Source organism: Polypterus senegalus, chromosome 10 (genome assembly GCF_016835505.1).
Source record: "Polypterus senegalus isolate Bchr_013 chromosome 10, ASM1683550v1, whole genome shotgun sequence".
NCBI classification, from domain to species: Eukaryota; Metazoa; Chordata; class Cladistia; order Polypteriformes; family Polypteridae; genus Polypterus; species Polypterus senegalus.
Genome location: NC_053163.1, coordinates 128,505,418 through 128,530,770, shown reverse-complemented (window position 1 = coordinate 128,530,770; position 25,353 = coordinate 128,505,418). Strand labels below are relative to the sequence as shown.

At 37.4% G+C, this 25,353-nt stretch overlaps 1 protein-coding gene across 1 annotated transcript; it reads right to left on the bottom strand.

Moving 5' to 3' along the window:
• Positions 1 to 12,860: 12,860 nt before the first annotated feature.
• On the bottom strand, positions 12,861 to 23,732 carry LOC120537565 (tubulin alpha-8 chain-like). The gene is made up of 6 exons (XM_039766595.1): positions 23,712 to 23,732; positions 17,073 to 17,295; positions 15,956 to 16,104; positions 15,623 to 15,775; positions 13,438 to 13,965; positions 12,861 to 13,154 (listed from the first exon to the last, which is right to left on the bottom strand). The coding sequence occupies exons 1-6, from the start codon at positions 23,730 to 23,732 to the stop codon at positions 12,861 to 12,863; spliced, it is 1,368 nt and encodes a 455-aa protein (XP_039622529.1).
• Positions 23,733 to 25,353: the final 1,621 nt, after the last annotated feature.

The window sequence follows — 25,353 nt, the reverse complement described above, 5'->3', positions numbered from 1 at the left end:
AAGGGACAACATTCCGGACACCCACCCAGAAGTGGATCCAACCTACCCACTTGATCCTTGTGTAGTTCCTAGGGACCCAGAGCCTCTCCTCACAATATAAGGCAGAATGTACAAGTATGTCAGAGGGCACAGATGGCCAGTCAGTCACAGGCACACAATTAAAAGTCACCAGTCACAAGTTCAGTTTTAACAGAACTAAGGTATGTTTGGAGCATCTATATATATAATTCACAAAGGCAAGACACCCATGGAAAGGCAAGACAACCATGGAAAGCATGCCGGAAGGGGCGTGGATTCACTAAGCCGCCGACAAGTGAGACACCTATGGCGCACGCAGGAAGGAGCCACGCCCACTAACTCCAAGACCATTGGATACGACGACAACTCGTAGAGCCACACCCACAAACTCAGACGCGACGACACAGAAAAACCGGCGTCATTTATATTTGTCTGTCGTAGAGGTCACATGCAGTTCTGACCCATGTTGACTGTTAATAGAGGCATGTTTCTCGCGGAGGTGAATCGCCATATGCAGCGTGTAAAACTGTTTGTGAGGGGTATCCCATGGGATCCTCAAAACATTCCTTTACAACTGAGGTTAAAACACAATGAAGTGAGCAGTCTTTAAAAAATGAGTTTTCGGTTACAACGCACGACCGCGTGCACCATAACAAACTGTTTTACACGCTACATACAGCAATTCGCATCTGCGACAAGCATGCGTCTTCTTCACTCACGGACAATTATATGTTGCTCTCTCCAGAGTTCCATCTTTTCATTCACTTTCTGTTGTATCCTCAAACCGTCCCTTTTTAGACAACTGTGTCTTTCCAGAAGTGTTCAACCATCAATAAATAATTATGCGCGTTTGTTATGCCGCGGGTTCACTATTGTGTTGTATTTTGCTCTCTCCAGAGTTCCATCTTTTCATTCACTTACTGTTGTATTCTCACACCAACCCGTTTTAGACATCCGTGTCTTTCCAGAAGTGTTTAGCATTCAATAAATAATTATGCATGACATTGACCATGTGTCTACCCAGCGCAGAGAGGCGTGGGTAGGCCGTTGAACCCCATTCGGGCTGCAAGTCGTGGAATTCCCACTAAGTGTGACTCATACGCTCCCACTCATTACGTCCCTACCCTTTGTGCACACCCCCCTCCTACCGTGGTCGGGTATCTTGGTGGATTATATATAGAAAAGCAGCCAAAACCGAGGGGTATCCCATGGGGTCCTTAAAACACTCCTTTACAACTGAGGTTAAAACACAATGAAGTAAGCAGTCTTTAAAAACCAAGTTTTCGGTTACGACGCACGACCGCGTGCACCATAGCAAACTGTTTTACACGCAACATATAGCAATTCACATCGGCGACAAACATGTGTCTTCTTAGATGCTCCTGCACTTTGTTCACACCCCCCTCCTACCTCGCTACTACCGTGGTCGGGTGTCTTGGTGAATTATATATGGAAAGGCAGCCAAAACCGCACATTCCATCTTTTCATTCACTTTATGTTGTATCCTCAAACCCTCCCTTTTTAGACAACTGTGTCTTTCCAGAAGTGTTCAGCATTCAATAAATAATTATGTGGCGTTTGTTATGCCGCAGGTTCACTATTGTGGTGTATTTTGCTCTCTCCAGAGTTCCATCTTTTCATTCGCTTACTGTTGTATTCTCACACCAATCCGTTTTAGACAACCGTGTCTTTCCAGAAGTGTTTAGCATTCAATAAATAATTATGCATGACATTGAGTTTGTGTCTACCCGGCGTGGGTAAGCCGTTGAACCCCATTCGGGCTGCAAACCGTGGAATTCCCACTAAGTGCGACTCATACGCTCCCACTGGTTGCGTCCCAACCCTTTGTTACACACACCCCTCCCACTTCGCTACTACCATGGTCGGCTGTCTTGGTGGATTATATATAGAAAAAGACGACGACTCAAGTGACGAGTTGTAGGTGGGCACATGAGCAGGCAGTGCATACTGAACGAGAAATCAGCAGACTAGCATGACGGACGGAGCTGAATGGACGTCCTTCTCCTCTCCTCCCATTCCAGACTCCGCGCCGTGCACCCCCATCCCTCCGTCTGGCAGGAGAAGGCGCGAGGGCGGTCCGCCAGTTTTCAGTCACGGACGATTGTGTGTTGGTTCGTTCCGTGCATTGTTACAATGTGGCTTTTCTTGCTGATTTATTACATTACCGATTTTTCAAATGTTAATTTTCTCCCTGTGCTTAAAAATCATTAAAAAACCGGCCTGATTATGCGGCATATGGTACGCCGCGGGATGACTAGTTTATCTAATGTGGCTATCAGCCCTGCATCATTAATGAACACCCTCTTAGCATAACATCTCTTCTTATAAGGAACAAACCAAGCAGAATCCACTCCAACATTACTTTTCTCTGTGAGCAAGTGTGCAACAGTTGAGCATATTTTGCAATCCCCTAGACAATGAGCTTCTGGTCCAATTTAATTTAGGATTCCTCCCTGCTGTTGCTATCTGATGCCCCTTGACAAATAGGGAAAATCACAAAACAAATGCATTGTGGCTTCCGAGTATTTTAGGTTGCCCATGCTCTCCAAACTGGAGATGTCAAAGGTCTTTGAGATTAGACAGAAAATCCAATCAGACAAAATGCTATTTTAAAATCAGCAGAGATACACCTTTGGGGTTATTATTATTTATTTTTTTATGGATTATGCAAGATATTTTTTAAGGAATGATGCAAGGGGTCTGTAACACAAAATACTGTTAAATTGTAGCTATTGATGTCACAGATCATATACATACTACCACAGCTTGTTACTGTGACCAAACACACACAATTCAGGGTTTCCATGTACTCTAGAAGCCCAAAACGAGACTGCCAATTAAAAAGCAAATACACAAAATGGGAACATGATGTCACCAAAATAACAACAAAAAAGAAAGTAAATAAAAAAGAAATTGAAATGGAGGTAAAAGCAAACATGATAAATAATGACAAAAGGTAAGCTATTAATCTCCTTATAATCAGTACAATGTTTACTATGTCAGTGGTGAAGTTTGGTTCTTTGAGTCTAGCTCAAGCTTTTAAAATTGATAGCTTGCATGAAAGTTGCAAATCTAAATCATGTAGTCCAATTGCAAATAATTAGGAGTGGAATGTTAAATAAATAGAAATAACAGTTTCAGCTGTGGGTCCTTCTACTTTTTTTGCGATTTTCAATGAATAAAACATCCTTGGTAATTTCTAACTTCACCTTACTTCATTCTCAATCCTCATTCTTTAGATGTATTAGCAAAGGGTAAGCCCTTCACTATGCTTTTTAATAATTGGCATTATGACTAATGTAATATACAGTAACTACCTTCTCTCCGGAATTAAGGTTTATTTTATAGTGTTGGTTAATTTTAGTTTAATTACTTTATTTATTGTAATCTGTGATTGTAAATTTATTAGATATTACATCTTATCATTTCTGGCAATTATCTTTTGTTACCTGTCCAACTACACTTGCTGATCAAACAGGCCCTATAGCCTAAAGTTACCCGATTGCTTACATCTTTTGTAAGTCACTCTTCGTCAACGTCTTCCAAGCAAATAAATGTAAATGTATGTAAATGTTTATTTTTGTGGTACGAAAAAAAAACTGAAACTCACCCATAAATTACAACATTGATTGTGTTGCAGTACAGCAAGTCCGTTTTGAAATTAATTTAAAACATTTGCAGCGGACTCTAAATGGAATTGCAGTTCCCTTATTGCTATGTTTTTTATTTGTAAGGACTAGCTAGCTAGGCATGGTAGAGAGAGTGATTTAAATAAAGTGAGTTTAATATACTGTAGTTTAATAATGTTTAAACTTAAGCTTAAGTCTGTTTGAAAAAAATTGAAAGGACTTGATTTAAACAATGACTGGAGTAAATTTCAACGTTTGTGTAATTTTTATGTGCATAGTTAATTTTTTTCAGCATTTTGATTTTTATTTTGCTCTTCTTTTCTGTGGGTGCCACGATCTTACATGTTGTTTTTGTGGATGCTTCCATATAGTTTGTTATTAGCAATGTTGCTAGTCACATGGTTTGTTAAATGTGAAGTCATCAAACTGCTCCAAGGCAGAGTGCTTTAGTCGATATTTGGAAAGAATCACTAAAAGAATGAACAGTGTTTCAAGAGAATTTAGGGACGTGGTGCTGGCTTTGACATTCTGTTTCTCCTCATTCTACTTACTTAGCCTCTGCTTCACTAACACTTCTTAGTATGCTCCCCTTAAATTTTGCGGTATCTTTATTTCCTCAGATAAAAATCTTAACAACTGGAATGCCTAATAATGCATTATTTTTTGAAATATTGTTTCATTTATGTAAATAAATGCCTGTTTGCATGCTGTGCTTACTTGAATTTTCAGAATATACCTTTTACATGTTGTGAAGTATCATTAGCTTTGCATTCACAAGTACATGCTTGCAAATTCTGCAAAATACATTGTTTCATTATTTATTTGTTAATTACTTTTACAGCTATCTTGGTGATGTCATTTTAACACTGTTTTGTAAAATGATTTGTTATGGGAGCTGCCGTTTTGGGTATTTTGTAAAAGTGCTGCTGTTTTTTGTGTACATTTTTCATATATTCTTCCATTTTGTGCATCAGTCTGATATGATGCTAGGCAATTGCTAGACATATTAAGCATATTAACCTGTGCCATCATGGTGGCCGTGTTAATACACAACAGTTGGACACATTAAACAGCTTCCAAAAACTACTTTTAAAATAAGGGAACCATTTCCATTTCTTTTAGTTTAATGTTTTGGTTAGTGACTTTCAATTTGGGGAACTCTTAAAACTTCATGAGTTATCCATTGGCCTTCAGTTGTTATAATTCTGGCTATTTTCAACTTTTTTTTGGAACAATGCTAAAATCTCAAAACACTATGTTGTTAATTAAGTTTAGTCCATCAGGATTTCTTTGAAAAATGTCCTCGTAGTGACAAAACACACACAATTTCCAACTGTAACCCAACACTGACATAAAGGTTCCCATACTCGCCATTCCTAAGTTAATCTTGTTGAACGTAGCGTTTTTTTAAGTGAAAGCTGAACTAGGGTTGCACAGTATATACCAGTACTGAAAAATCCTGTTTATAAAATGGTATGGTACCAGCATTGTGTTAATTTTGGTAACTGAAGTAAATGTTAATTTTCATTAACTTCACAAGTCATTCATTTATTAGTGTGATCACAACTCTTGGCACAATTGGATGACACATGTTTTACATCTGTCTCAGTTAACCATTGGAGAACAACCCCCCACCCAATATATATATTAATATAAACGTGCTGGAGACTCCAAGATGGACCAAAGCCCACCCCAACACTGCTGGAGATCAAATGGGCACGATTGTGTGGTGCGACAGGGAAGCTGCTATGAGATTGAGTAGCAATTGGTTATTTGCTTCAGTGCCAATACTGAGGGTCCAAGAGTTGGTATCGAAACTAAACTCAAAATATTAGTACAGATCCAACACTAATTAGTACATAGCTCTGTCTTACATATTATAAATGTTGCATTTGGTTTGCTCTATTTGTTTATTGTTTTTTTTTTTTATAGAACTGGTAACAACACTGTTTTGGTCAAGAAGTTATTATCAACTGTAATGTTTGTGTGTCAGCTTCAAAGTATCCCTCCTGTTGTTTCTTGATTTCCATCACTTTCTTATCCTCAGTTGCTATAAGATTATAGCTGTTCTACTCTGTTCTGTATATTATGGGTCATCTTTTGGGTTCCACTGGTGCTTTTACAGCAACTGGCTTTACTACTTATGATTTCCTAAACCTTCATTTAGCAAGACACAATTCAGAGGTGCGTTAATTGTCTCCTGATTCAATTCAATTTAGATTATTTTTGCATAACACTCTTCACTGAATGCAGGACAATGAGCTGTAACAGGTTCACGGGTAAATGCAACTACCACTTTACGAATTACTAATTAAACAATGCATATACATAAATAATACAGATTTGTTTAAAAACACAGTAAAACAAAGCAGTACAAAGCTTATTAACATAAATTTCTCTAAATCACAACTGGCCACCTCATCTTTTTTAAACTTCCTTCTGGAATCATTTTACACTTGCAACTGTTGCTAATGTCTTAAATTAAATGATATACTCCCCATCAGATTTAGTTTCCCATCTTAAATTTAAAAGATTTGTGGCAAAAGCAACATGTTCAGGCAAATCTAAATTCGATGAAATCTTCTGAGTTAATGCAATATATGTAACTGTAATCATTTAAAGCTGGTGCCCTTTTTATAAAGGATTCCCAACCAAAAAGGAACGTATTTGTTGATAATAAAAAAAAAATCATCCTTGCCTTGATTTAAAAACCCCTGACAGTTATTTTAGGCACCGGATGATCTGTCAGGATGTGGGATCAGCAGCTCGCGGATTGTCCAAGCTGCAGGTTGCAGACATTTCTCCAAAATCTGAGGCTAGGGATCCGCACTGCCAATCGGAAGTTTGCCGGTTCGAATCCTGTAAATGCCAAAAGGAACTCTGCTCTGTTGGGCCCTTGAGCAAGGCCCTTAAGCTGCAATTGCTGAGCGCTTTTAGTAGTGAGAAAAGCGCTATATAAATACAAAGTATTATTATTAATTATTAACCTTCACAACTGCTTGTTGTGCAGTAAAACTTAGCTCACACAACAGTGTAGGAGGCTTGTTTTACAACTATCAGAACAAACTTCTGATCTAGATATCGGCAATTATGGCTATTGTGTTGCTCTGTAAATCTTGTTCATCTTGTACTTTCAGTACAAAAGCTCTGTTCATTTTGGGCTCTCTAATTTTAAAGGATTTTGCATTTGTTATGACAAATTTGTTACATTTTTGATCAGTCGATTAAGCTTTTTTAAAGAGCAAAGAGAGAAGTTGTGGAACACAGGGGGACTGAAAGCCATCCTGACGCTGTCTCCTATTAAATACATAAGTCTTTAAGTTTAGATATTTACCTTTTATGGAGCAACTTTCAACCATGAAAATTAGTGGGAGACTCTTTCAAAAGAAGTTGGCCCTATTTAAATCATCTAGTGTGACTTTGTCTGTTAGACTGTATACAAACCAGTTGTTTCTCATTCATTACTGCATACATTACGTCTGATTGGAGCAATAGTTTTGCCAATAGTGTGATCCTTCAGTTAGTATTAGTTAGTATAACTTCAGTTATACGCTAGTATTGTGTATATTTACAGTCTTCCTTTATGAAACCATCGACAGTTTAGTATGCTATGCAGTTTACCCTATGTAGTTTGAAACATCTACAGTCCTTCTGCTCCAGATTGATAATAGTCAACATTAACAATGCAACATTGTACTATATAAAGCCCACAAAGTAGAAACAATAAGAGTTCATCTTAAAGGTTAAAGCGTTTTTAAATTGTTCTACAAGATTGTCTCTGCAGAAGAATTCCCTCGGACATCAAATCTCTCTTGGCTACTCGTCCCCCCTAAGACGGTGGTGGCAGGGTTTGACCTCAGGGCCTAAGGATTAGTGAGCACCCCTCTCAGCCACTTGAGCTAAAGTAGAACTCAGTTTAGTATGGTACCCGATCGGGCGCCTTTAATGTAACAACAGGCTCTTTCTCTTATGCATGTTAAATGCAGCCTTCCTATTATAAGAGTGTTAAAAATAGGTTTATTTGTAGCCTGTAGTGGTATCACAATTTTGCTGCTGACATTTTTCTTAAATAAAAGATAATAATTAAACTTGAAACTTGAATTGTTCAAGTAGGAAAGTGAAGTATCCAATTAGACAATATTGTTAGTATGAGTGGCAAAGCTCAAAACAAAAACAAAACTAAGTTGAAGACAGAATCTTTTCTTAAATCATTTGCTCAAGTACAAGTCTCTTGCAAAGCCATTCCTTTATACAATTAAAGTTCAGGCCCAGCCATCTTTATAAAGCGACAAAGAAATCAAGTGCGTTGTGCATCAAGTGGCAATGAATGTAAATCATCCAAGCCTCAAAATAATGGTGCTCTTTTAACAGACATTTATGGGTTTAACCACACTACCAGTCAAAAGTTTGGACACACCTAAAAAAATGTCATGATTTGATAGGAACTGATTCCCTTTTTTATCAAAATAACATTGAATGCATTTAAAAATACATTCAAGACATTACTAGTGTTGCTGATGGCTATTACTGCTTGAAATTATTGATTTTTAATTTATTGTTCACATGTGAGTGCAAAGCCCCATCTTCAGCAGCTATTGCTTTAGTGCCCACGAGGCATATTTAGATTTTGACAAAGTTAATAGGACAAGTTGCGGTGGGCTGGTGACCTGCCCAGGATTTGTTCCTGCCTTGCGCCCTGTGTTGGCTCCAGCAGACCCCCGTGACCGTGTGTTAGGATACAGCGGGTTGGAAAATGACTGACTGACTGACTAATAGGGCAAGTACAGTTTCTATGGCGGATTATATAATTGATTCTGAGTAGAGATACTCTTACATTGCAGCTTACTCATGGCTCTCCCGGATGCTGTGCTAGCTTTTAAGGCTGTGTGTTGAAATAGTTTGAGTCCTACCTTAAAAGTAGATCTATGTCTGTTAACATAGATGGGAACTTGTCTCAGCCATCTCCTCTCACACAAAGCATCCCACAAAGTTCTATCATGGCTCCCCTTCTATTTTCCCTTTATCTGCTCCTGATCTTTTACAAACATGATGTCACATATCATTGTTATGCTGATTATAGGCAGCTGTACCTCAAAGTTAGTCCTGACATCACTTCATCTGTACAAAAAACTGTTGAAATGCTTTGAGGATATTAAATATTGGATGGCACAAAATTTCTTACAATTAAAACGAAAATAGAACAGAGGTCATTATTTTTGGTCCTACCACATCTGCAGTTGAAATCTGCACTCACTAAGGCTCCTTGGTAGCAATGATTCATAATGATGTCAGAAACCTAGGTATCATGTTCGAGTTGTCACTAAGTTTTGAAAAACAAGTCTCCACAGTAGTAAAGTAAAGTTTTCACCAACTAAGGCAAGTTTCTAAACTAAAATCCTTTCTTTCAAGGAAGGACATGGAAACACTCAATGTCTTTATTACATCCCGCCTAGATTATTGTAATTCCTTATACGTGGGACTGACAAAATCTGCTCTGTCCCGCCTTCAGCTGGTTCAGAACGCTGCAGCTAGATTCTTAATTGTGTCTAGAAAAAAGGATCATATCTCCCCCATTTTAGCCTCTCCCCACTGGCTACTGGTCAGGGGTCACATTTAATTTTGAAATCTTGTTGTTTGTTTTTAAAGCCTTGCATGGTCTCGCTCCAAAATACTTCTGTGACCTCCTTCACCCTGATGTGGCACCAACAGCATTGAGGTCACCTGGACAACTACTCCTTGTCGTTCCAAGATCTCGGCTGAAGTCAAGGGGAGACAGAGCTTTCTCAGTTGTTGCTCCTAGGCTTTGGAATAACTTGCTTTTTCACATCAGGTCTTCATCCTCTATCGAGGTTTTTAAAAGTTGGCTTAAGACCTGCTTGTTTTCTTCCGCCTTTCACTATGTATAATGGGATTGTGGTGAATGTTATAATTGGTTGTTTTGTTAATCTGCTTCTGCAGGATTGTTTGCATTGTGTTGATTTTAATGCTTCTTTGTGCAGCACTTTGGTGCAACCTCTGTTGTTTTAAATGTGCTTTTATAAATAAATTATCTAATCTAAGATGTTGGATACTGCATGTTTAGATACAATTGAAAGGTGGCTAGCATTAATGGCATATACGCAGCTTACTTTTGCTTTGATGAAATCAGTACTAAAGAGAATTTTTGAAGAAAAGGCATGTCTGGTAACAATGGACATTACTGTCACACAAGAAACTGTGCATTTCACCACTCAAAAACAACACAGCAGGTTGCATTTGCAATGTAGCCAGAAGAGGTCACCATTACCAGGCACTAAGTGGTAGGAGATCAAAGTGCATTATTTGTCAGACCACTTACCACTGGGCTAAAGACTTCTCAAATAAAAATGAACATTTTAAAATAACAGTCGAATAAAAAAAAAAACAGACGACTGTGAAGAATGCAACATTATAAAGGAATCCAAATCAAACATTTGTTTTTGGTAAACTCTTTAGGATTAGCTGTAATTGATGTTTGGGTGCACACGCAGTCTGTGGAGAGAAATGGGTTAGACAACAACATTAGTCAACTTAACAAGAATGAGGTTAAAAAAAAAAAAAAGGTGCTGGATTCAAACATTTCAAGCAGCAGAGCTTTCAAATTTGGAGATAGCAAAATTGAGCATCCCACCAAACTAGTGAAAATTCCTGCAAAGACTGGACAAACATGATGTAGCATTAAAACAGACGTGGCTCTAGCTTACATCCCATTGTTGTCAAGAGTAGGGACATTTTTAGACATAGAAAACAATAAAGCAGTGATGTTTAATCAGCCAGTGACTCTTGAATTAACCAGCTCTGGTCTCTACTGTGTGAACATTTTAGATAAAGAAAAATGTGATGACCATTGTGAAAGTGAGATACATATATTCATCCACCTACTAAGGCAAAAGGTGTAGGAAAACTATGGATGCTCCAAAAATGTATATATGGTTTCATAGTTGTATCACTTTACTGGTACAATAGAGTAAAGGAGGTCATGTGTAGAAGACAGGAGTCAAAGTGGAACCATTGAACCTTCTAGAGCCATGAAATAGGATGCCACCAAACCCCCACAGTGAACTTGAAGTGGAATAATTAAAGTCAAAAATAAGGCAGATTCTCTTGGTTGCCAAACAAAGCAGACCTGATATAATGTTTGATGCCTACATTTTAGCATCCAGCACAAAACATGCTACTGCACAAGCTATCCACAACAAGGTCATTCACAAAATTCATTTTGTGAAAGTGGCCATCAAGTTTCAACACCTAGGAAGAGAAGAGTCATTGAGATTAGTTGTTTCCAGTGACGCCTCATTTGGGAATCTTCCTGATGGTGGCAAACAAGGAGGACACTTCATTATCTTGGCAAGAGAGGAAGGATGGTTTTCACACCCTTTCTTGGTAGTAGAAAAGAACCAAAAAAGTAGTACATAGTACTTTGGCAGGAGAAACATTGGTAATTAATAGTGCAATCTTTCTTTTTACACTTTTTTCAAGAGCTTATTGACAGTGACTCAAGAAAAAATACTCTTTAGGTCATTTGTGTTCCAGATAACTACTCTTTGGCAGATGCGTTTTCTGGTCTCCTGAAAAGGAGCAGATTGCTGACTGTCTAACAAAAAAGGAACATCTCCTTTTGTACTTTTAAAAACACTTAAAGAAGGAATATGGCATATTAAGTGAATAGTATAACCATTTTTTTAGAGTTTGGGTATTATTAGTTCTACTGTGCATATAAGGGGAAATTAATGCATGTTTTGCAATTTTATTTTCTTTAAAAAGAGAAAGAGATGAGAGTTGTTAAGTTCTATATCTTATTTATGCGCTTCTGTTTGTAATATTATGGTACCACATCCCTATTGTGAAGAGTACAGCCAGGGTTTCAAGTGAGTGGGCTTGCTGGTGAGTATGTGCCAGTGTGAGCCATGCAAGGGAGTCGAATAAACATTGGTGGTTAACGTCAAAGGTGTTGTATCATTGTTTAAAATTAACATTAACGGTCAGCTCCCATAGCTTAACCTTAATAAACCAGGTATAAATGTTAATTGTTTATTAGTGGTGCATTTGTAATTGAGTTAGCATCACTAAAAACTGTTATTCTGTTTACTTCATTTACAAGATACCAACATTCCTAAAGTTTATTTTTTGAGTTCAAACATGGTGAAAATAAAACAGCTTCCTTAATAAACATGTCAGTCTATTTTATATTTTATTCTAACTATTTATTTTGCATGATGAAGGCTATTCAATGTGACAGATTGCCAAGAAATAGTGAAGATTTTATGCTGAGATGTTTGTCTCTTCTCTCAACAATTAAACTGGTTCTAACCAGGAGAGAAAAAGGAAGAAGCCAACTGAGGATCTATAAGGCTATTGTTTCTCACATTACACTGTCTGATGTCCTTATTCTCTTATGCAGTTACCCATCTGGGCCTTGCCCACTTCTCACAGGATAGTGTAATGGACATCTTTATATGAAATCATCATCAGTTTTTGGCAATCTGACACATGGAGTAGCCTTCATTCTGCAAAACAAACAGAAAATAACACACATGTTTATTGAGAAAGCGGTTTCATTTTCACCTTTGAACCCAGAACTGAACTTTAGGAATGGCAGTTCCTTGTAATCCAAGTTTACAGAATGACAGGTTTCAGTGGTGCTAATGCAATTTCAAAGATTTTTTAAATAACCAATTCAAATTTAAAATTAAAGATAAGCTAAGGGAGCTACCATTATGACACTGAAGAAATGACGTATATTATATGTGTATAACAAAGTAAAACTCAATAATTTCAAACAGTAATAGCTATTATGTGTCTTGACTGTGTTTTAAAATCAATTTAATGGTATTTTATAAGTAAAGGCATCAATTTCAATTAAAAACATGAAAATATCTGAGTGTGTCCAAACCTTTGATTGGTATCGTGGGTTGACCAGTTACCCTTCAAATTATGAGCAGAAATCTTTACAGCCAGACAAAAATGTAAGCAATCATAAATTAAAATTAAAATAAATAAAAATTAGTATCCCCTTCAAAGATGAGCAAACATTAAAAAATAAATTAGTAATGCATTCCATGCAGTTCTCTAAGCTACTTCAAAACCACACCTGTATAGTCAAAAGTAACTCATATCTAAATTCTTAAGATTTGCCTAATAACTTATTGAGCTTATACTTTTCCCAATTCAGGCTTAATATTCATCCTCCTCGTTATCGTCATCATTTACATCAATACCTACCTCCTCATAATCCTTCTCCAGAGCTGCCAGATCTTCTCTGGCCTCTGAGAACTCACCTTCTTCCATGCCCTCTCCTACATACCAGTGCACGAAGGCTCGTTTTGCATACATCAGATCAAACTTGTGATCCAGGCGGGCCCAGGCCTCTGCAATGGCAGTTGTGTTGCTCAGCATACAGACGGCGCGCTGCACTTTGGCCAGGTCTCCTCCAGGAACTACAGTTGGTGGCTGGTAATTTACTCCAACCTAGAATGGAATTATGGGGCTGTAGGAGTTGACTCTTTAAATTTTAATGTCTACAGAGCAACTAATTGTCCATTCTCTTGACTCAGTGCAATATAACTCCAAGTAGTATAGGTGCTTAATTAAGGTCTGTGATGTTAATATGTTTGGTGAACAACTAATTATTAAAATGGTTCTTACTGTTCCCAATATAAATTCAAGTGAAACCCACCACTGCATGGGTTTCCATTTATCAACTATCACTAGTTTTAGCTATTCAAATACAGAACAACACTATTTGACTTACCTTGAATCCAGTGGGACACCATTCTACAAACTGGATGCTTCTTTTGTTTTTCATAGCAGCAATAGCAAAATTCACATCTTTGGGCACTACATCCCCACGATAGAGCATGCAACAGGCCATGTATTTCCCATGGCGAGGGTCACACTTCACCATTTGATTTGCAGGCTCAAAACAAGAAGCTGTGATCTCAGCCACAGAGAGCTGTTCATGGTAGGCTTTTTCTGCAGATATAACTGGGGAATAAGCAACTAGAGGAAAGTGAATGCGGGGATATGGCACCAGGTTTGTCTGGAACTCAGTCAAATCCACATTCAAGGCACCATCAAAGCGTAAAGAAGCCGTGATGGAGGACACAATCTGCCCAATGAGTCGGTTGAGATTGATGTAGGTGGGCCGCTCAATGTCCAAATTTCTTCTGCATATATCATAAATGGCTTCATTGTCCACCATAAAGGCACAGTCAGAGTGCTCCAGGGTGGTGTGTGTGGTCAGGACGCTGTTGTAGGGCTCTACCACAGCTGTAGATACCTGTCAGAATGAGCATGGACAGATGTTTCCATTGAGTTTCATTATGAGCAATTATTATACAGCAGGCTACTAGATTTCTAGCTTTCTTTTGACACTTAATACCTGTTTTTATTGGACACTTGATATTTTGAACCCATTACTGTGATTAATTAATGTTTTAACACTATTTTTAAGCATTTCTTAACTTTACTATAATTTACCTTTACAACCTTAAATTTGTAGTACTTGGGAGTTGTACCGTGTTAGCCATTATGAATGTACAGAAAAGCCAAGCAAAATGACACCTTTTATTGGCTAACTAAAAAGAATACAATATGCAAGCTTTCGAGGCAACTCAGGCCAGATGAAGAAGGGGCCTGAGTTGCCTCAAAAGCTTGCATATTGTAATCTTTTTAGTTAGCCAATAAAAGGCAACCTTAAATTTGGATAGTTGTTTTTTGCAGACACCAACCCGCATGTCACGCCTGCTGCATTTCTGCAGCCATTTTATTTACAGTCACTATCTCTGTTACCAGTCATATGGTATATTAAGTCATTACTGCATTGGATATTTTTTTGTTTGTTTGCTGTTTTTTTGTAAAACCAGTACATAAAGAGGTGTCTCATATTTCTTTAAGAAGACACCATCCATTTTGCATTTGTGGTGTTTTCCTATTTGTTATATAGTGCACATGCTTACATTTTAGGAAGGAGTTGGTGAGGGATCAATAAACCTTGTCAAATTAACATTTTCAATCTCAAAACACTCCTTGGTGCTCAAGGAGATTCTTTTTTGTTGTTTGACCTATCAGCCAGTTCAAGTGAAAGTCAAGTAAGGTTTCAGATTTAAGCATTGAAAGTTGCAATATTCTCCAAAAAACACTGAAACGTCCTATTTCTTTTTCTTTCAGTCTGTTTCCCAAAAAAAATACCTATAATACTGGTAACTAGCCTACTTTTTTTTTCTTATTCTTACTGTTCAGTGATGCTGTTTGTTGGCTCCATTATTGAAAGGATTTTTACAACAATGCAGGAATCCACATTATGGAATAATTTGGAGGGCGTGTGGAAAATTAATTTTGTAATGCCTTAAATTTTAAAAAGATTTACAACCTAAAATGTATAAATATACATTTTCCTATTCTGTCTGTCAGCTAATAACAAATGTTCTGCATTTTATTATGTAAGGAAGGCAGAAGTTTTAAAGTAAGATGGTTCTAATCTCTTATCAAAGAGCCTGAGAGTGGTGATGTATTGGATGTTGATTAGCACATGCAAGTAAGAATTTCACCTTGCCCGGTATACATGACAATATTGACTCTGCAAAACTTTACTGTTTGTTAGAGTAAGCTGGTGTAAGAAAAACAATGAAGATTTAAGAACTTTTGCTACATATCAAATTTGATTTGCTGTTTGGGTTTTGATGAGGAGTTTGCTTTGTCTTTTCAGGTTTCCCTGATTCCTGCCTGTATTATTTCAGTTTTTGTTTTCTTCCCAAGTTTTCTGCTTTTTTCACTAAGTTTTTATAACAATGTGACCAGGTTCTGAAAGTATTGAACATACAAAAAGTCTCTGAAAGAAGTGCACTATGCAGTCAACTTTGTTCATGAATCCCCTACAGTACAGAGTTATGTAAAAACTGTGATAGAAAAGTTGATTGAAGCCCCTCTAACCTTACCTGAGGAGCTGGATAGATCGCAAACTCCAGTTTAGACTTCTTTCCATAATCCACACACAAACGTTCCATGAGAAGAGACGCAAAGCCAGAGCCAGTGCCACCTCCAAAGCTATGGAAGATCAGGAATCCCTGCAGCCCAGTACACTGATCAGCCTGTGGAGGACAGTTGAAGGTTAACATGTGACAAAAAATGTAGATGTCGCTATATGGTTTAGTAAGCCCCAAAACTATAATAAAACTAATCTGGCATCAGGATGCTCAGCAACATCAAGGTGCTTCAAGAAGCCAATATTCAGTAGTCTGCAAATATTCCGTTGCCATATCTGTACTCACCAGTTTACGAATACGATCAAGCACCAGCTCAATTACTTCCTTGCCAATGGTGTAGTGCCCACGAGCAAAGTTGTTAGCAGCATCTTCCTTGCCTGAGATAAGCTGCTCTGGATGAAACAGACGTCGATAGGTCCCTTTGCGTACTTCATCTGCAAGAAAACATAACAAATTGTAGTGAATGATTATAGGAAAACATTCAGATTGCAATGACAGACAATAAATCATGGCTGAAAGATCTGAAATGTCATGTGCTACAGCTTCAAAGCCCAGATACTCTGGGAAGCGTGTATCTAAATGCCAAGAAAAGAAAGTAGAAAAGAAGTCATTTTTCATACTGCCCAGATTCCTCCAAAAGTCGGAATGCATTAATTACCCAACCAAGGATTAATTTTAAAACTGGAGTATTGTCTCTTGTAGGGGGTGGTCCAGTTATTGGCTTTACTGCCATATAGTGCCACAACTGTAGTTTAAAATTTCATTTTGGGCTGTCTAGTATGAATTTGTACATTCTCTTCATGTCCGCATGAATTCTCTGTGTAAACCAGCTTTCAGTATGTTAATTGTCTTGTAAAGGGACTCCGTACTGTCCCCTTATGAATGTGTATATGCATGTCTGAATGCTCTGTGGTGCCACCTCATTCAGTGCTGGCTCCAGCGTTGTTCTCAGTCTTGCTAGACTGGATCTAAACCAAAATAAACAGGATCAACAACAATGCTGACACAGATGCCTTCTTGTGTTTGACTTTTCATTCAGCATGTAGCATTTCTTCTGCTGAGTCTGGCAAACCACCCATTTATTGAAAATGCTTGGTCCTATTTTAGTAATGTGGACAGGTATAGCCCATTCTAGTACCACTCGGCACATAGCAGGAACTAAACCTGGATAATCAACATATATACCTAGAGTATCTATCCATCTATATGAACCAGTTCACAAATGGAGTGTAGGATTCAAAACGCTGATTTATTTATTTTTTGGGTATACTACTGGTCATTACTGATGTGGTAAATGCTGATACTGTTCTTCCTGCATGACATCAAGGCTTTTCTGTGGCACCTTAAACTGTAAATTCCTGAATAACTATTTATGGCATGACTAAAAGGAAGCAGGACTCACCAATCACAGTTGGTTCCAGATCCACAAACACAGCTCGGGGATTGTGTGTACCAGCTCCTGACTCATAGAAGAAAGTGTCATATGAGTGGTCTCCTCCTCCAAGAGCCTTGTCAACCGGCATATGCCCATCTGGCTGGATACCATGTTCCAGGCAATAAAGCTCCCAGCAGGCATTGCCCATCTGAACCCCAGCTTGCCCAACATGGAGAGAAATACACTCACGCTAGAAAAGGCAACACACTCTATAATTAATAAACTATTTGGGCTGACAAAATGAAATCTGAAATCTCCTTCAAAGTGAAGAATGGAGACAAGATGCCTCACATACCTTTGTGCTAGGCAACCAAAATAAAACTTGACTGGAGATTTCATCTGAACTCTACTTTATATATGAAAGCAGCTTTTTGTAAGTAATTGAAATGTTCATTTACCCATTTAAGAGAAATATATCCACTTTAGGAAGGCCACGACAAATTATTATAAGCCATCATCCCCAGATGCCCCCCATCCACAGACATAATCACATGGTTATCGGCCTGATCTACATACTTAAAAAGACTCAAATCACAATTGCACTTTTCTTGCTGTAAATGAGCAAAGCTTGATTTAGGAACATTAAAGGTATGCTATTAAACAAATTAGTTTCTATTTTACAGAAAAAGTAAAAAAAAAAAAAAAATGGGGTAAAATGCCCTAGTCGATTTATAAGCTTATAGGGTCAGTATTGTTGCATGTTCAGAGTAAAGTGAAATTCTTACTTGCATGTGGTAATCAACACATGTAGCATGTTGCCAGTCTTTAGTGCCTTAATTACTAAGTGTAACTACTTTGAAATGTCTGTCGCAGATCTTATTTGACATAATATGCAGAAGTATCTGGTTACTAATTTGTAAAGTGGCTGAAATTAAACCATGTAGTTGCAACAGCCCAGCAACACCTGAGATTGACACAGATGTGTATGTCTTGTCTGTCTCAGACCTATACTTTTGAGTAGACCATTTGAATATTCGGCCTTACTACTTGCTTAATATTCGATCACAATAAAATATTGACAATCACTGCACGGACCAGAAGTCAAGCTGGTAATTTACACTAGATGTTTAGAAGATTATATGATAGCAGGATGTTGATGCCCTGCTGGGCTTCAAGGAAATCACCAGAATAACACAAGTTCCTGCAAAAAGTCACCAAAAAATAAATAAATAGAAATAAAACTAAACTGCCAGTGAAAGGAAAGTGTGGGAAGATTTGTAGGAATGTCAATATAAGGTGCTAGAGATGTTCTTATCTGTGGAGGAATAAGAGGAAGCTGCCAAGAACTGAGTAATATTCTGGAAGGAAAATACACAATACACCCCCAGAATGATAAAGGGCATGTGACACGGCAATGCCAGGGGTTAAGGAAAAAAAGCAAAGCCATGGAGGACCAACATTTGGCCTCGCACAGGGTTGCAATCTGAAGTAGCTGAAACTAGGTTTATATTTCAAATGTGATGCAAGTCAAATCTCATAAGTTCAGCATGCAGTCTCTCACTTGGGGAACAGGAGCTTGATCTTAAAATAATGGACAGCAGAAGGCTGTCTGACCTTTTAGTGCTACATAGAGCTCACTAGTGAAGGTACACGCAGAGTCACTGGAAATGTCCTGGAGACAAAGTGGGCTACCTTAAGCCAAGAAGTGACCCTGGAAATTAGCTTAAAGACATATTAGGTTAGAACTTCTGTGAGTGTAAAGTCAAGAGAGAACTGTCCGGAAGAGTAATCATCAGGGGTCAAACAGAGAGTTAAAAGCACTTTTATGGTACTGGTGAGCAAGCTTCCCAAAATGGTAGAGAACGTTTTCAAGACTTCTGTTAGCCTAAGTTCTTTTGGGTAGCCAGGATTCCCTTTTATTTTGTCTATTTGTAGTTTGTAGTTCACCCTGTATTGCATACTATATACAGTACAGCGGTGTTCTTACCAGTCAACGTCATGCTCTGATGTTTAGTTTTGAGGGACAGCCTGTTCTAGTTTGAGTCTGTGTGCTGTGATGAACCTTCCACTTTCTGATGACGGATCCGACAATACTTAACAGGTCATTCTCTTCAATATTTTTGTAGCCATTTCCTGCTTTGTGCATTTCAATGACTTTGTTTCTCATATCAGCAGAATGCTCATTTGTCTTCATTTTTGCAGTGATTGTCCAACAAAGACTATGACCCTTACAAAGGGTGCTTTTAATATCCAGAGAGATATAAAGGAATCACAAGGGATACCTTTTAATGTTTAATTATGGTCAAATAACTGTCAGCTTTGTGTCGTTTGTTGTTCATTTGTTATTTGTGTAAACTTGGAGCTTAAAAGACACAGAGGTTCAAATACTTATGGGAACACTAACTTTTCAGTTTTTCTTCTTCAGTTAAGTATCTACAGAAAATTTATTTTGACTTTGGAAATGTATTGCCACAGCATAAGAGTTCCCATTAAAATACTGAATAGATAAATATGTGTACAAATCATTCGTCATACAGACAATTGTAAGGAATTTAAAGGGGTTTGAATACTTTTACTTGCCACTGTATTTATAATAAAGTCACGTATTTTGATAAATCCAGCATCTTTGGGATTAAGTGGGGAAAGATACCAGGAAGGCACTCTCTTAACAATAAGCCCCATTTCTGGTCTCACATACTGTATCTTGGTCAGGTGTACAACAGTATGCATGTAAACTACATAAATTCATGTAAAAATACATGTACACTACATTAGTTACTTAGACGTTTAAGAGACTTACCATTTTAATTGGAAATTATTTTCAAACTGTCTTCTCTTGCATGCAGTCTTTTTATCTGATCGTCTGTGTTTGGTTGAAACTTCAACAGCTGTGCTCAAGTACAAAAATAACAATATAAACACTACATCCATTGTTAGAATAACAGACATTTTGAATATTACTGACTTTGCACAAGGTTTTGAGGTGTCCTAAGGTATGTAAAGATAAATAGAATTACAGAAGGCAATGCTTACTTTCATCATTTTCAGTTTGCTAATGGACAATTTAATTTAATTTCAATATGATTTAACTGACACCAAAGTTATTGCATTTCTTACATACATGGATGAGTCATGTGGTAAGCCAAATTAGCATTTATAGAGCTATCTGAAAATTGATATTTATTAAACTAAATTATAGATGCAGTACCCATAAATAGGATATCTTAAACACATTGTCAGTTCATTCAATTTATTTTTGTATGGAGCTGAGTGCATGCTCAGAGCTCTGGGACAATTTTACTTATAATATACTGACAACAAAATTTACAAAGCATATAATGTACACACATAAAACAACAGATGATGTTAAACACAGGGTGAAATAGAACAATTCTGGCTGACAAACATTACTGAATACTAACAAAATATTATATTTGAGATGTGGACAGTTGACAATGAATGACAGTAAGATAAAAACTCCAGTTAGAAGTATCTAACTTCCAGAGATGCATCTCTGGAAAATGTAAGTGTCTGGGGGTCCACAGTCACCTTTGCCTGTCATAACTGACGGTGGACCTGGCCACACACCCGCTACTACACATATTACAACAGATCAGGATTTCTTATTATGGCACTGTGTTTGGTTTAAGACACCAAGGTGTCTTGTAAGCACTCTCATGTCAAATACATTTTCAGTGAACATCGTGATTGAACTCCTTTTAAAAAATCAGTGTTAATGAGCTTTAGAATTACATTTCTGTTTATTTAGCTATCTCATATTATTTTGGGATGTTAAAATAATTAACTGTAAAAATTCTGATATTATAAATAACACTTTCTGTCATTTTTCAATATGTCTAAATGGATCTATTAAAAGTAATAGGAAATCATAAGATGAACAGGAACCACACTATTTCTAATATATCATAGAAACACAAATAAGATATCTTGAAAATATATCTGAGATAATCGAGAATGGCCTGGAATTTTTCCTGCAATGTAATGAAGAATCCATTTGAGACATCATATCATGGCCTCACATGAAGTTCACTGTTAATATATCAAATTACCTGTTGTTATAAAATGAGTTCCTCTATCATCTTTATATATAATACGCTACTATGGCTGTTCGTTTTTTCTGTCCAGGGTTTTAAATCACCTGTAGCTCGCAAACTGTTTGACCTATTGATCTGAAATCTGGTACACATATACTACATGATGTCTGCTATCCGCTTTTGGGGTGATAATTGACCTCCAAGGTTATTCCTCTTTTTATCTTGATTTGATTTTATTATAGAATCAACTCTCGGCAGCAGCCAGCAGTGCGGCCGTGCAGAACATGTGTACTGGCGCCGTTCTTATCCCTACCACCTTCGACGTCACTTCCCCTACCTCTTCAAATCTTAAATCATTCTTGAGGCAGATTGAAGACTTAAGTGTCAGCTTAAGTAGAAAATTAAAGAAAATGTGCAAAGTAATTGCAACACAAACACGCAAAAATATGCCAACAAAAGAAGAGAAGCAGTGGGCCGCTAGGTTGGAGAAACGAAGAGCTGCTCAGGAAGCTGCAAGCACATTAACCTCTGAGCAAACGAATGCTAAACGTACAGAGAAAGAGTAGGGAACTAGGAATGCTCAAGTCAAGTGTATTAGCAGTGCGCCATTACTGGTAAAAGATAATCTAACATGTATTTAAGGAAATTATTTCAATAAATTACCTGAAGTACCGTTAAACCTATCTTAAAGGGGCTTTGAGTTTTAAAGAGAAGGAGGGCAGCCAAACAATGATCATTTTATATGCCAGTTTGTGTTAGTTTGGATTGTGTTGTCATGATGTTGTCAATGATGGACGGATTAAAAGGAAGAAGTCTACGTGACCATCATCATCATCAAGCCCTTCCGTGAGAATCCTAAATCCAAAGAGGACTGTTTCATTTATGTTAGGTAGATTGCCCAGAGGGGACTGGGCGGTCTCATGGTCTGGAATCCCTACAGATTTTATTTTTTTCTCCGGCCGTCTGGAGTTTTTTTTTTTTTCTGTCCCCCCTGGCCATTGAACTTTACTCTTATTCGATGTTAATGTTGATTCATTTTGTTTTATAATTATGTCTTTCATTTTTCTATTCTTTAATATGTAAAGCACTTTGAGCTACTGTTTGTATGAAAATGTGCTATATAAATAAATGTTGTTGTTGTTGTTGTCATGGCATTTTACCACATGTATGTTTTAATATTGAATGTAAAACGTATTGGGTTGTTGTATTTTTTCTCTAAATGTCACCTCTTCATGTAAAGCATGATTGTCAAAGCACATGTTATTGCTTTGTAAATTATATAGTATGAGGTAATATGTGATATCTACTCCACTGGTATAATGGTTATTTGCTTCTGTTTGATATCCAATAATAATTTTAAAAATTGGCATATGATTGAATAAACACACTTATTCAATGTGGCTGTAGAACTGGTCTGGTTGTGGCAGGGGAGACCCAATTTCTGTTCAGACCCAGAAGCCCCTTGTCTTGGTATCTGTCCAAAATGTCTGTCCAATTATATAATTTTGTTTTTTCCATTTAATATTATAAATAAGGTTTGCCTTTAGGTTCGTAGACAGCTTGTGTCCCATCTGCTAACCACACACTGATCTTACCAGAGGCCTGACTTGTAAAGGAAGTATTAGACTCATTCATAAGGTTTCATAATATTTATACAAATGTAATTTGTCAGTGGTAATAAAAAAGGAATTCCAGTTCCTTGATTGATCTACTTTCTTGGGCCCCTGGGTTAAGTGGTAAATAGTGATACAATACTAATTCTGATTAAACAATAAACAGGACCGTAACTCAGATATACAGCACTTTTTGCATACAAAAGAAACAAAAATTACCTGACAGATAAGAGCAAAAGTGATGCTGGTGAGCAAATCTTCTGAAACCTGCCAATTATGCCTGTACTAAAACAAACAGCAATTTAATTACTGAGTTACATATAAATGATAGACATCAGTGCACATTAATAGGACACATGGAATACAGCTTTGCGTTAAAAAGGCAGACACTGTGCAATGTGTGTATACATGTTTTTGCAGTTGTCAGTGGCCATATACTACTGCAAAATATAAAATAAAACAAAACTAGAATTTGAAAAGTAACAATGATTGAGGTCATCCGACAAATAAAATCAAAAACATTTTATTGTACATTTAATCTGTCATGATTACCACATTTAAAATTTAAGATATGATGAATACTGAACTCCACTTAGTATTTTTTGAAATAATTAATCTAAGCAATTCAGAAAAATCCATAAAAATGACAAAGACAAAAAAGTTTGTCTTTTGACTGTCCATTCATTCTTCCATTTTCTACCCCACTTATTCACATCAGGGTCGTGGGACTACTGACTAACCTGGTAGAGCAGGATGCATGGAAGGAGCCTGCCTTAAAAACTATCACTCCATTTGAAGTGAAGTGAAGTAAAACACACACACTGTGGTGTGCTGCTCATTGTGCAGACCTAGCTCAGCCATCTCAGTAAAAATGAAAGTCAGGTAAAGGTTTGGTTGAAATGAAAATCAACACCTTTAAAAGTAGATAAAAGCAAGTGTAACTTTAACCAAGCACAATACTCAGACTGATACGTAAGCTTTTAAAACATCTGATGAGCCTTTTGGCAAAGTTGGTACATGACTACTTGCCGTCATAATGGACACGACTAAGGCAACAAGACATCTGGGACCAGCTGTCTGGAGTAGGATAGGCTGAATGATGTGCATTATGCTTATATAGCAGGAAGACCGATCATTATGTAATATCACACAACTCCTCACAATGTGCAAAGCACCCATCAAAATGCGAGCATATTTTTAATTATAAACTTCAGTCTTATAAACGTTTGTCATAACAAATGATGACAGATGCAATATGATAGCTGTCTTATGAAGCCAGGCAGGATATTCCAGCCATCTATCCCATCCTGGGTATGACGTTAATCTGCATCCATCCCTGCATATAGGCCCTCCAACCTGCAGGGAAAAACTTGGGGGTCGGTGGCAGAATTGGCACTCCAGCCACCATAGAAAAACCCTCACGCTGTTCCACTCCATCTGAACTAGTGTGGTGCTGAGGTGTCACCCGTTGCATGGCTGCACTCGGGTCCTAATCTGGATCCTGAGTTGGTTTGTTGTGTGGTGGGTGCAGCAATGCACTGTATCAGTGTGTGCTCCTAACCGATCCCATTTTAGAGCTTGCCTTTTGAATACAACCTCACGGGGGGCTATCTAATATTGTTACAAAAATGCAATAATTTATTATTGTGCAGTATGGAGGTAACACTATCAATTAGCCAAAAGCATCTCCTTGCTATTGTAAATTATAATCATCTCTCACAAGCAACAGTAGACAACTATGTGATCCTAAGAACTGGAACCCAACAATATCAACATCTGACTTTACAGTGTTCGATGGGGAAGTAAATGCTTTGCAAAACATCCAAGCTCTACAACATGCCATCATTTATAGAAACAGGTTGTATGAGGTGGCTTTAATACTAACCAGTAAGAAACAGCTTGTGTTTTATCCACATTAAAGTAATATAAATGAGATTGGAAACAAACTTTAATGCAAACTCAGCACCATCTAAAATACTTCATGCATATGGATAAATGCTGGCTTTTATATTACATGAACCAATCTTTTGTTGCAGGTAACTCAATGCCTTGCACTTCCACATCAGCAGTGGGGCCAGCTAATGGTTGCTAAGACTTTTTCTAGAGTTTATAGGACTACTCCAAAATTTATGGGGTGGGGACTTCCAATATATTACAAGCGAGAAAAGTAAAGGAACTTTTAACTTTTTTTTTTTTTTAAACCAGATTCACGTTTCTTGTTCCTATTTCTTTAAACGTTTACTCCATTTCTGTCCTGTTGGTTAATCCAGTGACTGCTGAATGATAAGCAATTCCACAACAACAAGAATGGCTGCTGCCGAGTTGGAGTCCACATACCTTAAAATGGCCAAATAGTTTATTGCATAGAGTTCTTTTTGGTTTGAGGTGGAACTCACCAGAGTATTTTTTGGATAAATGAATACAGTACTCTAATAATCCTAGAATAGCCAATGTGCATGGTTTAACAGACATGTTTCCTGATATACAGGTTCAATGCATTGTTCTTATACTTTACAGTAAAATGAAAGGAGTTTCCTGCTTGTTCTACTACTGCAGACAAATTAAAAATGACCATACAAGCACACTGTACAATGAAGAAGTGCAGAAGACAAGTGCAACAGACACAGATTACTTAAGCAA

Bases quoted from the DNA above. Each gene is read 5' to 3' on its own strand.
- LOC120537565 (XM_039766595.1), bottom strand. From the start codon at position 23,732: ATGTACCAACTTTGCCAAAAG. The intron at 15,776-15,955 runs GTGAGTACAGAT...TGTCCTCCACAG, and splicing joins TTGATCGTATTCGTAAACTG to GCTGATCAGTGTACTGGGCT. The intron at 13,966-15,622 runs GTAAGGTTAGAG...TCATTCTGACAG, and splicing joins CGATCTATCCAGCTCCTCAG to GTATCTACAGCTGTGGTAGA.